This window comes from Amblyomma mixtum, chromosome 10 (genome assembly GCF_055824585.1).
Source record: "Amblyomma mixtum isolate Tamu chromosome 10, ASM5582458v1, whole genome shotgun sequence".
NCBI lineage: Eukaryota > Metazoa > Arthropoda > Arachnida > Ixodida > Ixodidae > Amblyomma > Amblyomma mixtum.
This window is the reverse complement of record NC_143021.1, coordinates 16,444,657-16,459,000: the sequence shown is the minus strand read 5'-3', so window position 1 is coordinate 16,459,000 and position 14,344 is coordinate 16,444,657. Positions and strand designations below refer to the sequence as shown.

Here is a 14,344-nt window from a genome sequence, read left to right as displayed (position 1 = left end):
GTGAAAATATTTTAATGAAATGGTTTAAGAGGTTGTAGCGGTGGTTGGAGCTCTCAGTCCGGAACCCCATTGGCGTAGGCTGCTGTCCGGGCGCTTTCGATGAGTTGCTTTTGACTCTTCGTCCGAGCTGGACAGAGCTGCCTCCCACCCCTCCTGCGTTGGCTGGTTATTAACAGTGATCGCCTGATTTCGTTGCCAGGCCCATACCATATGGTGCAGGTCCGCCTTCTCCCCGCAGAATTTGCATTGTGAGTCAAATGACTCCGGGTCAATGGCATGTAGTCTTCGTGGGTTGTTGTAAGTGTTGGTCTGTAGCTTTCGGAGGTGTTGTTCCTCCCCTTTATCTAGTGTCTTAGCCGGCGGATGGTAGACCCGACGGGATAATCTTAAGTGCTGAAGTATGTCATTGTAAGTTAGTAGTTGGGTAGGAGGTTCCACGGCATCCGCACTGGGTGCCCGGGGGAGAAATGCTCGGGCTGAGGCATCTGCGGTCTCGTTCCGTGGGATGCCCTGGTGACCTGGTACCCATATTAAGTGTTTGTGTGTGGGTTGGTAGCCCCGGATGTAGCTATCTTGCAGGATTTTAGCTGCTAGTGGTGCGACCCTGCCCCTGAGGTAATTGCGATACCGCTGTCTGTGAATCTGTGAGAATGTATATTGAGCTAGTGTGTGTTGCAGCTAGAGCAATCGCCACTTCTTCCGCAGCCAGTATGTCCTGGCTAGCCAGTACTAGTCCGTCGACTGTTGTATTTTGGTGCACTACCGCGACGGCCGTCATTCCCTGCTCGGGACCGCAGCATCGACATAGAACACGCCCTCGCGCCCGCCGTAGTGTCTTTTCATGGCTTCGGCTCGTGCTTGTCGTCTTGACTGGTGCAAATCAGGGTGCATATTCCTGGGTAGTGGAGCTGCCTTGAGTTGTCCTCTCCATGAGGCTGGGATGTCGGTTTTGGTGTCTAGCTGTCGGGGGCAATTGATGTTTAAATCACTCAGGACTTGTCGGCCAGTTCGAGTTGTGGAGAGGGGTACCACCAGCGCCGTAAGATGTGCCTCTATCAGCTCATCGATCGTGTTGTGCACACCCAGTCGCAAGAGCCGGTCCGTCGATGTCGCAAGAGGGAGTCCCAGGGCGTTCTTGTAGGCAGTTCTGATTATGATGTCGAGGTTTTTGATGTCACGCTTCTTAAGGCGGAGGTAGGGCGCTACGTAGACGACGCGGCTTACAACGAAAGCCTGCACCAGTCGCAGGGTTTCGTCTTGTCGCATCCCTGATTTGCGCGTCGTTATCCTGGCGATCATCCTGGCGACTTGCTCTCTCACGAGCCGTAGTTTCTGGAGGGCAAGAAGGTTGTTGCCGTTGTTATTTATGTACAGACCCAGTATCTTCAGGGTCTGAACTTCCTTGGTGGGTGAGTTGTCTACGCGGATATTGATGGTGTCTTGATTCTTGCGTTGAAGGAAGACTATGAGTTCGGATTTTTCGGGTGAGCACGTTAGTCAACACGCCCGGGCATAATTTTGAACTGTTGTCGCCGCGGTTTGCAGTTGTTCTTCAATCATTCCCTTACTTCCCGTGGTTGTCCAGATGGTTATATCATCAGCGTACAGGGCGTGGCGTATGCCCTGTACCTGATTGAGAACAGGTGGGAGATTTAGGCGTGCAATGTTGAAGAGAAGTGGGGATAGTACTGCCCCTTGCGGAGTGCCTCTCGTGCCCATCTTCATTTGCGTTGTGTGTTTTGTGCCTGTGCTGATGTTGACGGTTCTGACCGCGGTCAAGTGTTAGAAGCGCTAGGTTACTGTTTGTGCGTGCGGGATCAATAACTTCGCGTTTGATTTGCAGAAGCACATCATGGGTGGACAAGTGTGCCCGGAATCCAAACATCGTGTTTGGCAGTAGCTCATTGTCCTCAAGGTAATTGCAGAGACGCGTGTGGACTGCCTTTTCCATGAGTTTGCCTGCGCACGACGTGAGGGATATGGGGCGCAGGTTTTCGATGCTGAATTTCTTGCCGGGTTTGGGAATAAAGTGTACATTGACTGTTTTCCATGCTTGTGGAATGGTGCCGGTACGCCAACATTCGTTTATGTAATCCGTGAGTTGTTGCAGAGCCTCCGTGCCGAGGTTGGCCAGAAGTCCGACAGTAATTTTGTCTTGTCCCGGAGCTGTGCCTCAGCGCATATCTGCTAGTGCTGCAATGATTTCCTCTGAAGTGAAACCTGTCTAGGTCTTCGTTCGGTTCCCCACGGTACTCCTTATTGTAGGGTTGTGGGTCTCGCGCGGTGCAGATATAGCGACGCGTGAGTTCATCCACGAGTTCATGATCCGTGCCTTGAAAGCTGTGAAGGGCTCGATGCAAATATCTGTGTTGTTCACTCTTCGCTTTCGGAGGGTCAATTAGGCATCGCAGAAGGTTCCATGTAGCCTTGGTGTCCAGGCGGCCTTTGAGGGATTCGCACTTCGTTAGCCAATTGGTGCGAGCGAGGTCCCATGCGTATTGGTCTGCTTGAATAGTAAGCTTGGCTATTCGAAGTCTTAGTTTCCGATTGTGTCTTTGTTTTTTCCACCGTTTTATAAGACTACGTCTTGCTTCGCAAAGGTGTAGGAGGTGGTTGTCAACAGCTGGGTGGTCCTCCGTGGTGGCAAGAGACTTTGTGAGCTTTTCTTTAAGGTCGAGAATGGAAGCCGCCCAATCTTCGTAGCTGGTTATTTGTTCGGATGTGGTTAGTTTGGTGTCCTTTCTGAATGTCTCCCAGTCTGTAATTCTGGCTTGCCCTCGTGGTTTGCTGTGCTTGTTGCTTTCGAAGATAGTCTGCAGCACGTAGTGATCGCTGCCTAGGGTCTCTCCTGTATTGAGCCACTCATAGTTTCGGGCATTGCGGGCGAGCGTGAGGTCGGGGGAAGTATCCCGCGTTACGCTGGTTCCGACTCGCGTCGGGTGCTGCGGGTCCGCGAGTAGGGTCAGGGCCATGTCAGCGATGGCGGATGCTAGTTTTCTGCCTTTCGTGTCTTCCCTGGGGTATCCACATAGGGGGCTAGAAGCATTAAAGTCGCCAACTATAGCTAGTGGAGCTTTTTGGGCTTCTCTTAGGGCTTTAAGAAAGATCACGTCGAAGGCTACGCGGTGCTGTTTGGGGCGACTATATATATTGAGTATATAGGTGCCCTTGCTGTTTCTGTGCTGTGGCAGCATTTTTATGAAGGTATATTCAATGTCACTGTCTAGATTAAGGTCTACAGTGATTGCCGTGCATGATTTGTGGACCAAGATGCATGTCGAGGGATTTGTTTGATGTGTTGGGTATCCTCTGATCTTAGCCTCCATATTCACTTCTTGCAGGGCTATTATTTGCGGCGTATCGGGATGAGAGTCTATGTATTGCTGTAATGTTTCTCTCTCCCATTTTAGTCCCCTGCAGTTCCACTGTAGGATGGTAAGTTTATGTCTGCGTTGTGGAGCCATGCTGAACGCTAGAATCGTGGGTCTCATCATGTGGGGCGCACTTAGGTTGTAGATCTATCTCAGTGCTTAGCAGGCGACGAGTTCCCATTTTACCCTGTAGCTTTGTGCCCTTGTTGTGAGAAACATCTGATAATTCCTGAAGTTTGCGGTCAATTCTAATCTCTTGCGCTTGCATCCTTATTAGAACTGGTTCGAGGTTTTCCATCATGGGTTTAATAACTGATTCGAACATGCGTTTGATTGCCGTCTCGATCATAACTTGTAATTTATTTTCAATGAGGTCTTGAATTGTTTTTTCCAAGCGAGTGATGCGTTCCTGGGTTTGGGGGTGCTCTGTATATTGCGGCTTTAGTGCCTGCGGTGGTGGTGCCTGCGGAGTTGGCGCCTGGTGTGGTGCGTCTGGTGTAGTTGCTTGCCTCTCGGGGGTGCTATTATCTAACTGGTGGGGAGACGGAGGTGTTAGCTCTGCCTTATCTTCTTCCATCGGACATGCATGTTGCATCGGTGGAAGTAATGTGTTGTTTGGATTGACTGCGATGCCTAACTGCTGTTTCAATGTGCTATTTTCTGATTTTAGTTGTTCAATCTCTGCTTTAAGTCGTTTGTAAGCCAACGCTTCGGGGGAGGAGGCAGCTACATCTGCCCAGCTCACCTTGATGCCGTTGCGCTGCTCCTTGTCATGGGGTCCTGTTGTCTTCTCGGCTGGACGACTGCCGTTGTTGTGCGACACTTTATCGGTAGTCCCAGGTCCATTGCTTGAAGCGCGTCAGCCGGGTGGTGCTGAGTTGTTGCTGGAGGATTGGGCCTGATGGGTCAGTCTGTTCCCGCTGCTCGATGGACCTCTGCTGCCGGACCGGTTGCGAAGCCTGGATCTTGACCGGTGGTTGACTTGTCCTGTCTTGGGCTTGGTTGTTTGTGATGTTCGGTACTTGTACTTGCACTGATTCGACCCCATGGGATGTGGACCTTCGCAGACCGTGCACTTGGGTTGGCAGTCGTGGGATTCTGGAACATCTTGCTGACCGCACTGCGGACATCTTGACTTCGAAGGGCAAGGGCGAACATCCGCCCGGTGTCGAAGTTTCCCGCACAGTGCGCAGGCTGGCGTTGTTTTCTTGTATAGGCGCACAGGAACCGCTTCACCGTAGTAGAAGACGTGAAACGGAACCTTTCTACCTTCAAACGTGATGGCCGCCACGTTGGAGGAACCTAATTTCCCCACGCTCACCACTGGTGCGTCCGGGGAGCGAAGCGCTTTCGTGATGTCTTCGTCGGAAACCCTCGGGTCCACTTGTATTACTCCTTTGCAAGTGTCGTCGGAGGGGCGGAGGTAGGAGTACACTGCGTTTGCCTTGTCCCCAAGCTGAATTTCTTGAATTGCCAGGATCTTTCTGATTATTTGGGCGTCTCGCACTTCGACGACGATGATGTTCTGTTCCCATATGGGCCAACGCTGAGCTCGGCTGAGCCCTTGTCGACGCCAGCTGCAATGTGCAAGGCGTTTCGGACCGCGTTGCTTCCCCTGAATTTGCTGAGATCCAGCGTTCCTTTAGGTTTGATTATGATCACTGCATCTTGCTTGTCCAGACGCGGCTGCGGAGGAGGCTTCCAACGCTTGGCTTGCGTTCGGGGCGTCTACTGCAGCGGCGTACCCCTGCCGCGGTGACGCGTCCATCTGGAGTTCGACCTTTCTGCCGTGCCGAGTGGTTGTTACGGGCTGATGCGCGTTCCCACTCTTCTATCTTGCGTTGGATAATCGCCTCCGTAACCTTGTCGAAAACTTGGGTTTTCGCCTGTGGCATGGTGACGATCTGCATACCCTCCGGGTCGTATCCCATCGGGGTCGTCATGGTTTGCGGCAGAGTTTGCCCGCGGAGCCGCGGCGGGTAGCTGAGTCGTGGCCTGACTGGTAGAGTTAGCAACTCGCGCGATCCGCTTAGTCTTCAAATTCTGGAAGGATTTGAGAAAACGGTCCCACCTGAACAAGGGTGGGTGGTCTCCTCGTTGTTCTGGAAGTGTAGCCAGATGGTGTTCGCAGCGCTTCGGCAAACGCTTCGGGAAAGGATCATAAAATTCGGCGGAGCCGACGTCAGACACGTCCGCTCTTCCCGACTGCTGAGGCGCGTCTCACATCTCGGTGGACACCTGAACCAGAGGGAAGGGGCATAACTGCCCTCTTGGAACAGTGGGCACCTCAACCTTGCTTTAAGCTAAGTGGCGGAGGAGGAGGAGGAGAAAAGCATTTATTTTGTAATGTACAGAGAGGTGCTCGGGGAGAGGCCCCTAATGGGTCTCACCCCTTACAATACTAGTCGGAGTCCCTCATTCCGGGATCCCGTTGGTCGAGACCGCTACACAAGTCCGCCGAACCAGGGCCTGTTGGGCCGATAGCTCTTGGCAGCTGAGCAGGGCCGCCTCCCAGTCCTCTCGGGTAGGGGAAGGGGTGATTGGGGGGAGAGAAGGATTTTTCCTGCATGCCCAAACCATGTGGAAGGTGTCGGCCACCTCCCCACAGAATGAGCAGCGGCCGTGACAGGTGTGAGCTGCATGCGTTGGCATTGACAATGTTGGGCCAGAACGCGGCGATGAATCCATAGGCCATCGGCGTTCGTTGGGTTGATTGGCGTTGGCGTTGACAACGTTTTACACTCCGATCATATGAAGGAAAGGAAGTGCACACAATGGCTCTCTGGGTCAGTGGACGCCTGAATCGCGCTTATAGGTACGTGGGGTGATGAGAGATGTGGGTTGCAGGCATTGACAAGGTTGTGCCAGAAACGCGGCACTGAAGCCATACGCTGTCGGCGTTCGTTGGGTTCATTGGCATTGGCGTTGTCAACGTTTTACGCTCCGATCACTTTAAAGGGTCCCTGAAACGGTGTCCATGTAGGCAAAGAGAAGTCGAAGTATTGATAGACATTGAACGATCCATCATCCTACCGCAAACATTTTTGATCTACCTTGTGCGGAACCAGAGATAATGGATATTAAAAATGACCACCAGCCTTTTCCTTCTCAACTCGTACACCGGAGCGAACCATAAAAAAAATAAAGATTACAGGCCGGGACCATGCTCCGCCCACAAATACGTCATCGACGAGATCGGTTGTTTACTTCCGGTTGACGCGCTCTTTCGCTTGCTCGCTCACTTTCCCGCTGTCTGCTATGCTCACCTGTGTCTCGCAACCGTCGCTGCGGCTTCTCTCGTACTATAGTTGTTGTTGTTGTTGTGACTGAGAGAAGGATGAAGAGGAAATTGCACGGGCCTGCTACTGGCTCTAGCCAAGCCACCACCGCTGCCACGTGCAGATAGAGGAGAGTTAAAAGATCAGTGGAAAGAAAAAAAAGGAAAGAAAAGACGCGCGTCGCAGCAACAACTGCGTCCGCCGGAGCGGACGCTGCTCAAAAAGAAGCGGCCGAAGCCGCGCTCGCCGAAGCGAGAACAGATACTCCTCGTGGCCGAAGCCGCGCTCTCGTACTATAGACCCCGAGCTGAAGGAACGACTTTTGCGGATGAGTGCCGAAATGGGATTTCAGCCTTAAGGCGGGGACACATGTGCGAAAAGTGTGTGCGATTTGCTGCGGCGCGCCGTTGTGAACGACGTCGTAACAACCGATCGCAGCTCGTCGCCTGCGTCCAACCTGCTGGATGTCTACGACAAGCCGCGCGCGGAAAACGCAACGACGGGAAGCGGGAGCCAATACGAGTGCGGAGACCCCGAGCTGAAGGAACGACTTTTGCGGATGAGTGCCGAAATGGGATTTCAGCCTTAAGGCGGGGACACATGTGCGAAAAGTGTGTGCGATTTGCTGCGGCGCGCCGTTGTGAACGACGTCGTAACAACCGATCGCAGCTCGTCGCCTGCGTCCAACCTGCTGGATGTCTACGACAAGCCGCGCGCGGAAAACGCAACGACGGGAAGCGGGAGCCAATACGAGTGCGGAGAGCGGCAGCGTCATGATGCCGTACAGCGCGCTGCTCAGGGCGCTCGGGGCCGAGCCACGCCGGACCGGCCTGCCAGCCTTGATGCCGGCCACCGGCGACTGAAAAACGCGCTAGTATTGTTTGTTCTCGTCCATAGCAAGCCCTTGGATAGATGCATGTCAAAAATGCATAATTTCTGACGATCGTTGGCCAATACCGAGTTGCTGGTAAAAGTGATGACTGCGATACAAGCAAATTTCATCCAACAGCCGATTTGGTGCTGCTGCTACTTGGTGCGGTTCGCCTACCGTCTGCTAGCTCCGTTGCTGAAGGCATCGTGGAAATCGAACATATCTTTTATTATGGGACGAGTTCGCAGTAAAGCGATGTGAATAGTAGGCCTTTTATTATAGCGCAGGCAACTTCCGAAGCGCCGTCAGCTGCGGTTTCAATGCGAAACCAGATAGGCCTAGCGACGACTAGGGCAGCCTGGGACCAGCGAGCAGTTCGTCGCGCGGCGTTGCCGCAGGCGGTGTCGTTGCCGAAAGATCCACTTTTGCACAGACATATTTTCGTTGCTCGAATCTAGGAAGCATCCTCGCTGGTATCATGGCTGTTTTGCATTTTCTTGTGCGAACGTGATGTACGCCGAGCATGCCGGCCGGCCGGCCAGCCTGGATCCCGTCTGCCGGCGACATAAAAACGAGCTAAAGTGTGTTCTTGACGTAAATAATAAACCCTGGGATAAGAAATGTGAAAAATGTGTAATTTTTGAGGATCGCTGACCAATACTGAGCTGCTGGTAAAGGTAACGACTGTGATACGAGCAAATTTCTTGCCACAACCGTCTCGCAGCTGCCGCTGGCCCAACGTGGGGTCCGGCTCGCCTGGCGCCCGCTCGCTTCGCTGCAGAAGGAGTCGCGGAAAGTGACCATACTATTATTTTATTGTGAGATGATGCTGTTGACCGCAAAGCGATGTGTAGAGTAAGCCTTGTATTATAGCTCAGGCGTCTTCCGAAGCGCCGGCCGCTGCAGCTTCGATGCCAAAGAGGCAATAGGCCTAGCGACGACCACGGCAGCCAGGCAGCAGCAGAGCTCGTCGCCCTGAGCGCCCGCGAGCGGTGCCGTTGCCGAAAGCTCGCAACATAAGCAGGCGTGCTTTGTCGCTGCTCGAGAAGTATTTCGGATAACAAGGCGATCTTGCCTTGTGATATTTGTACACCATCCCAAGCAGCGCTCAGGCATTGCTGCACGGTGGCGAAGTGCGACACCGGTTGTGAGCGGAGCTTGGGTAGGGCGGCGCTGCGATGCTCACCGCTCCGTGTCTCCCTGCTTGTAGTGGGGCGGCAGTTCGCAAGCGACGATCGGTGCAGCGCGTCGGCCAAGCTTTTAAGGACACGCTGTTCAGAAATCGAGCGCTGAATCCTGACGACGACGACGGCTCGCTCACTTCCATCTTTCGGCAGACAGTGCCGAAGGGCAACATCTTGCCGAACCCTGGCTTTGCAACCAACGACACAGCACGGCCGGTCCATTTTGATTGCGCATGCGACGGAGGTCGCGACAGAAATCAGTAGTGCGGTGACTCCAAATCGCACCTCGATTCTCGATTCGGTTCGACGGCGGCGCCGGCGGAGTGACACAAGCGGCACGAGCAGACGAAAACATTGTAAACCGGAAGTGCAGTACTAATTTCTGACACCGAACACACAATAACTGCGTAAACATGCATATAAACGACAACTCTGCTTGCTGAAATGCGAAATGTTTCCAAAAAGAGTAAGAGTGTGAAGTATCTAGAGCTTCTAGTTTGTTAAATGCGTGATTTCACGTTGGCACCGCGAACCAATCATAGCCCAGCACTTGTGACGTAAAGAGTACAAACTGACGTAATGAGTACGGATTCGGGCGGAAGTTCACCGCCGCTGGTCGCCGCGAGGCTCGGGAGAGGTAGTTTTTGAAAATGTATTGTAAATTATCTACTCGCCTTTGATGTATTGTACGCGGCATGAACGTTAAGTGGCCTATGCTCTACATAATGCAAGTATTTGTTTGCCAACCTCAGACACCCCTTTCAGGGACCCTTTAAGGAAAGGGGCGAGCGCGCGCGGCGAGGCACGCCAGCTGTGCGTAGTGACGTCACTTGCTCCTCGCGCATGCGCAGTATGGCCGTGCAAGATACCACGCGAAACGGCGGGACTGTGGGCAATGTAGCTCACGCTACAAAATCATTTCACGAAGGAAAGAAAACGAAGGGGACAAACCAGGTCCCGCTCGCCTCCTCTCATCACCTGCTGTGATTTGCGATATGGTCTCAAGACGTTGACCCTGCACGCAAGCCGATCTGTGCGTTGCCAAACGCGCATTTAATGTTATTTACTCATCCAAAGAAAATATTACCATGCGAAGTCACACTCACAGTATAGCAACTATAAACTAGCATTTTCGCTCGGCTGTGGGTTCAGATTTCTGCTTTCACGGTTCACCGCGTTGCATCCAAAGCAACAGATGACACTATTGCTCGTTCTTGCTCTCGGGACCAACAAAAAAATAAATTTTTCCACAAGGTGGTGGTGGAAAAAATTTATATACAGATACACTTAAAAAGGTTATGCACGAGCTGGCCCAGAGGGGGCCAACCCTTACAGGTACTAGGTGCAGGTCCCTAGTTCGGGACCCCAGTGGCGGTGGCCGCCGCCCGAGCTCGCGCGACCAAGGCCCGTTGGGTCTGTAGGTCAGAGCAGCCGAGCAGGGTCGCCTCGCAGTCCTCCCGGGTTGGGTTGTGGTGAGGGGGGATAACAGGGTTGGAGGGGCAGGCCCACACCATGTGGTAGATGTCCGAAAACTTCTCCGCACAGTGCGGACAGCTGCCCGACAAAGAAGGGTGTAAGTGTTTGAGAGCTGCCTGGCACAGCAAAGTATTAGCATACTGGCGAAGCAGATACAGTGGCGGGGATACACTGGCGGCAACTGACAAAGGACAGGGTTAATTGGAGAGACATGGGAGAGGCCTTTGCCCTGCAGTGGGTGTAGTCAGGCTGCTGCCGCTGATGATGATGATGAAGCAGAAGCCGCTCCTCCGCCTTTGAGAGACCTTTACACGGGCGGGGATAAAGACCGTGGCCAGATTGATAAAGTAGAACAATGTCTTTGAAGGAGTAAGTTGTAGTGATTTCGAGTTCCTGATCGCCGGGGTCGGAGGGGAATGTCCGGTGAGCGAGCACGCGGGCGGCGGCGTCAGCTGCGTCATTTCCCTCAAGGCCCATGTGAGCAGGCCCTTGTGAACGATACGCCGGTGAGCGGGGTCCTCGGTGGAGGCGCTGTTTTGGAGAATTCGGTAGGGTATGTATGGTACCCAGCCCCGCTAGACGTTCCGACATGCCCCTCGCGAGTCGGAAATAATTGTTTTTGAAGTGGGATCAGATGCAGCCAACGCAAAGGCGGCCTCCTCCGCGTGTGTTATGTCGCGGGCTCGGAAAGTAAGGCCGTTCACTGTTTTGGATTGGTGGACGACTGTGGCCGTGTACCATCCCCCATGCTGGGGGCCGGAGGCATCCACGTAGAATACACCGGGTTTCGATCCATAGTGGCGGGCCAAGGCTTCCGCCCACGCCAGGCGCCGACCATTATGGTCCTCACGTTCATGTTCGCAGGAAGAGTGCGCACGTGGAGGGCGCATCTCCACTGGGATGGAATACGTACGCACTCTTCCATGAGAGTGGTGTGTTGGATGTGTAATCGCACAACGTGGCGGCGACCCGACGATGTCTTCGAGAGACGTGTGTATTGGCTAGTCAAGTGGGCTTCCGGGAGCTGCCGAAATGTGCTAATGCCCAGCCCCAGGAGGCGCTTGTTGGAGGTGTTCGCGGGGAAGTCCAGAGTCCGCTTAATAATTTTGCGGAGGATGACTTCAAGTGAATCCTCGTTTTGCTTCCGCAGGTGGAGGTGTGGAGTCAAATATAGAATTCGACTGGCTACAAATGCATGCGCCAGCCGCAAGGCGTCCTTACATCGTAACCCACCGCACTTGTTAGAAACCCAGCGGACCAAGTGGCCCACCTGGTACCCCACCTGACGGAGTTCGGCAAATGTTGTTTCTGACCGTCTGTCGCGATGTATAAAGAGCCCCAGTACCTGGACTTCGATTTTTTCAGGGATTGGACCTGTCTCAAGAGACAATGAAATTTTGGCTGTGCACTTTGGTGAGGGCGTATATGCACAAATTCAGAAATTTGGGTGGAGCATTGGAGGCCGCAGCGGTGAGCATAACGGTCCACTGTGTGGCCCACAGGGTGATGTCATAGGCGTACAGCGCATGCTGGACACCGGCGACAGCACCCAGCTGTGCAGGTAGGTGCGTCATAGCCAGATTGAATAAAAGGGGAGAGAGCTCCGCGCCCTGGGGTGTACTCCTGGTTGATAATTGAAAAGGGCCATGTTCCTTAGCCTGGATTCGAATGTAAGATTGCCTCTCGGTCAAAAATTGCCGAATGTATTGAGAGGCGTTTCTGCCGCAGTTAGTTGGAGAGAGGTGGGTGAGAATGATCTCGTGGGTAACGTTGTCGAATACTGCCTTCAAATCCAAGGCGAGTACGACCTTGTCATTGTGAGGGCATTCGACGGGGTCGAAGACAGCCCGATCGAGTTGTAGCAGGACACCCTGTGCAGATCTGTGTGGGCGAAACCAGAACATGGTGTCTGCGAAAAGGTGTTTGGATTCCATGAACTCGGACAACCTGTCGAGTACCATCGTCTCCAGGAGTTTGCCCACGCAGGAAGCCAGAGAGATGGGGCGGAGGTTGTCCGTGTTGGTGGCCTTGCCAGCTTCAAGAATGAAGGTGACCAGGGCGGTCTTCCAGTCGATGGGGAGAGGCACTTCCCAAAGCCAGATTTAGTTAATTTAATTCAATAAAGACAGGTAACAGGGGTCAGGGAGGTCGCCTTCAGTTAAGCCAGATTATTTTTTTTACTGGATCTAACAAACCGGCTAAGATCAAGGCCAGCAAGTCATCTGATAGTAGAGTTTACCGCACTTCCTCCGAATCAGACCTGTGCATTTTTTCATGGACGTAACGTGCGCATTTTTACCATCAGCCGTGCGTTTGCGCACAATATTTCGTCATGTCGTTGACATCCCCCGAAAAATTTAAATCACTGCTTTATCTGAACTGTAGATATTTTATCCATTTGAATGCGCAATGTTTGCGCAAGAACTGCGAGTGTACCACGAATTTTATCGTTATGCTTAATCAGTCATTTCATTACACCTGCATATCTGAAACTTGGCTTTCTGAAGGTGATAGTAATTTATCTGGGTTTCCTTCTTATCACGCCGGGTATTGTCGCCGTTCATCCGATAATCACGGTAATGCTGCCAGCTTCATCTCACCTGGGATGTCTTCCGTACGTCGATAAGATATTTTCTTCAACGTAGCACACTGCGAATTGGTATGTATTGGAACTGGTGGATGATTTCTCACATGTTCACGTCAGTACTTAATACTTAGATGGGTTTAATGGTCTCCCTCTTCAACTGTCTCAGAATTATATATGAACTTTGATACCATCTTCATGAAATTTTATTCCGAAAATAAAGGCAATGTAACTGTAGGTGACATTAATATTAACTTACTGATGCCAACCCTCCCTCTCCTTATGCTGCTTGTTTCAGCCAGTGCGGTTTTGAGTCGTTCATAAAGTCTCCTGCTATTCTGTCCTCATTTGAAACATGTACAATTTTAGGCCACTCTTTATCTAATCTCACCCCGCCAACTGCCTCTGGTGTCATTGATAGCAACTTTACTGGCCAGCTTCCAATCTTTCTTATAATGAACTCAGACCCATTTCTAGTTGATTAGTACTGTATCATGGTGCATCACTTGTGTTTTTAAAAAACCAAAATTTATTGAGCGAATCAGCGCAATTACCTGGTCCGCCATTTTATCGCTTTCGAACCCGAGGAACAAGTAAAATTATTCTGCTCTGTATTTAATAATGCTAAATCAGTCTGTGCTGCTCGTGTAAAATATAAAAAAAACGTTTTAGAGTCCCCTGAAATGCCTGCATAACGAATTCCTTATTAGAATGCATACGTTAAAATAAAACTTGTTTAAAGATACTAAAAGGTAGGCGTTTAATTCCGCTTTGGCCTCACCCTATAAAAAATATTCGAATGTATTAAAGTGCGGATAAAAAAGACCAAAAAACGTTGTTACGAATGCGATTTTTTACTGAACACGCAAATGACATTAAAAATAAGAGCAAACTTCCAAATGGTTTATTGAAGATACACACTGCTGTGGCACCACAGGGACAGGGACAGAGACAGAGTGACAACAGCACAAGTGCTCTGTCTCTGTCCCTGTCCTTGTGGTGCCACAGCAGTATGAATTCGTACCAACTCGCCCAATTTTCAACCCTTTTGAACCTTTTTAAGGTATACTTGCATGTAAGCTTTGTACTTCCACAATCAGATATTATGGTACCATTTATAATGACCCACTCTCTACTCCTAATACATTTAGGGAGCCTTTTGCCGTACTTCCAATCACTTAGCTGCTGTATCTCACTCCAGGATTCATCGTTCGTATCATTTTTTTTACTTTTCTCTGTAATTACCGAGGAAGTGGCTTAAACAATCTCAAACCTCAAACATAAGAGTCCGGGTTTTGATGGTATTACTTTCCACGATTAAAAACTTGTTGCTCATTTGGTCTCTGACGTTCTCAGTCAAGTAGTAAGTAGTAAAAAAAAATTTCAGAACCACAATTTTTCCTTACTCTTCTTTCCGAAGTACTTCTTCTAACAATCCTTGTACAATTAGTGAACGTGCAGTTTTAATTGTATTTTTATTTTTGTTACCTGCTTGGTGTCCCAGTACAGTCCATAGACTTTGTGACGCTGTTGTGTATATCCTTATGTATGTTTCCCTTTATGCGCATTCAGTACATTTG

General features: G+C 51.3%; 1 protein-coding gene across 2 annotated transcripts in view; it reads right to left on the bottom strand.

The window, feature by feature from the left end:
- Positions 1–14,344, bottom strand: part of LOC149325209 (hydroxylysine kinase-like) — an 83,940-nt gene that overhangs the window by 28,354 nt on the left and 41,242 nt on the right. The window contains exon 1 of one of the 2 annotated variants that reach the window (XM_089563266.1): positions 5,443–5,572. The exons of the other annotated variant lie outside the window; for it this stretch is intronic. Coding sequence (XP_089419392.1) covers positions 5,443–5,533 — 91 coding nt within the window. The 5' untranslated portion in view covers positions 5,534–5,572. Of the gene's footprint in view, positions 1–5,442; positions 5,573–14,344 lie in introns of those variants that run through there. 2 annotated transcript variants of the gene reach the window in all.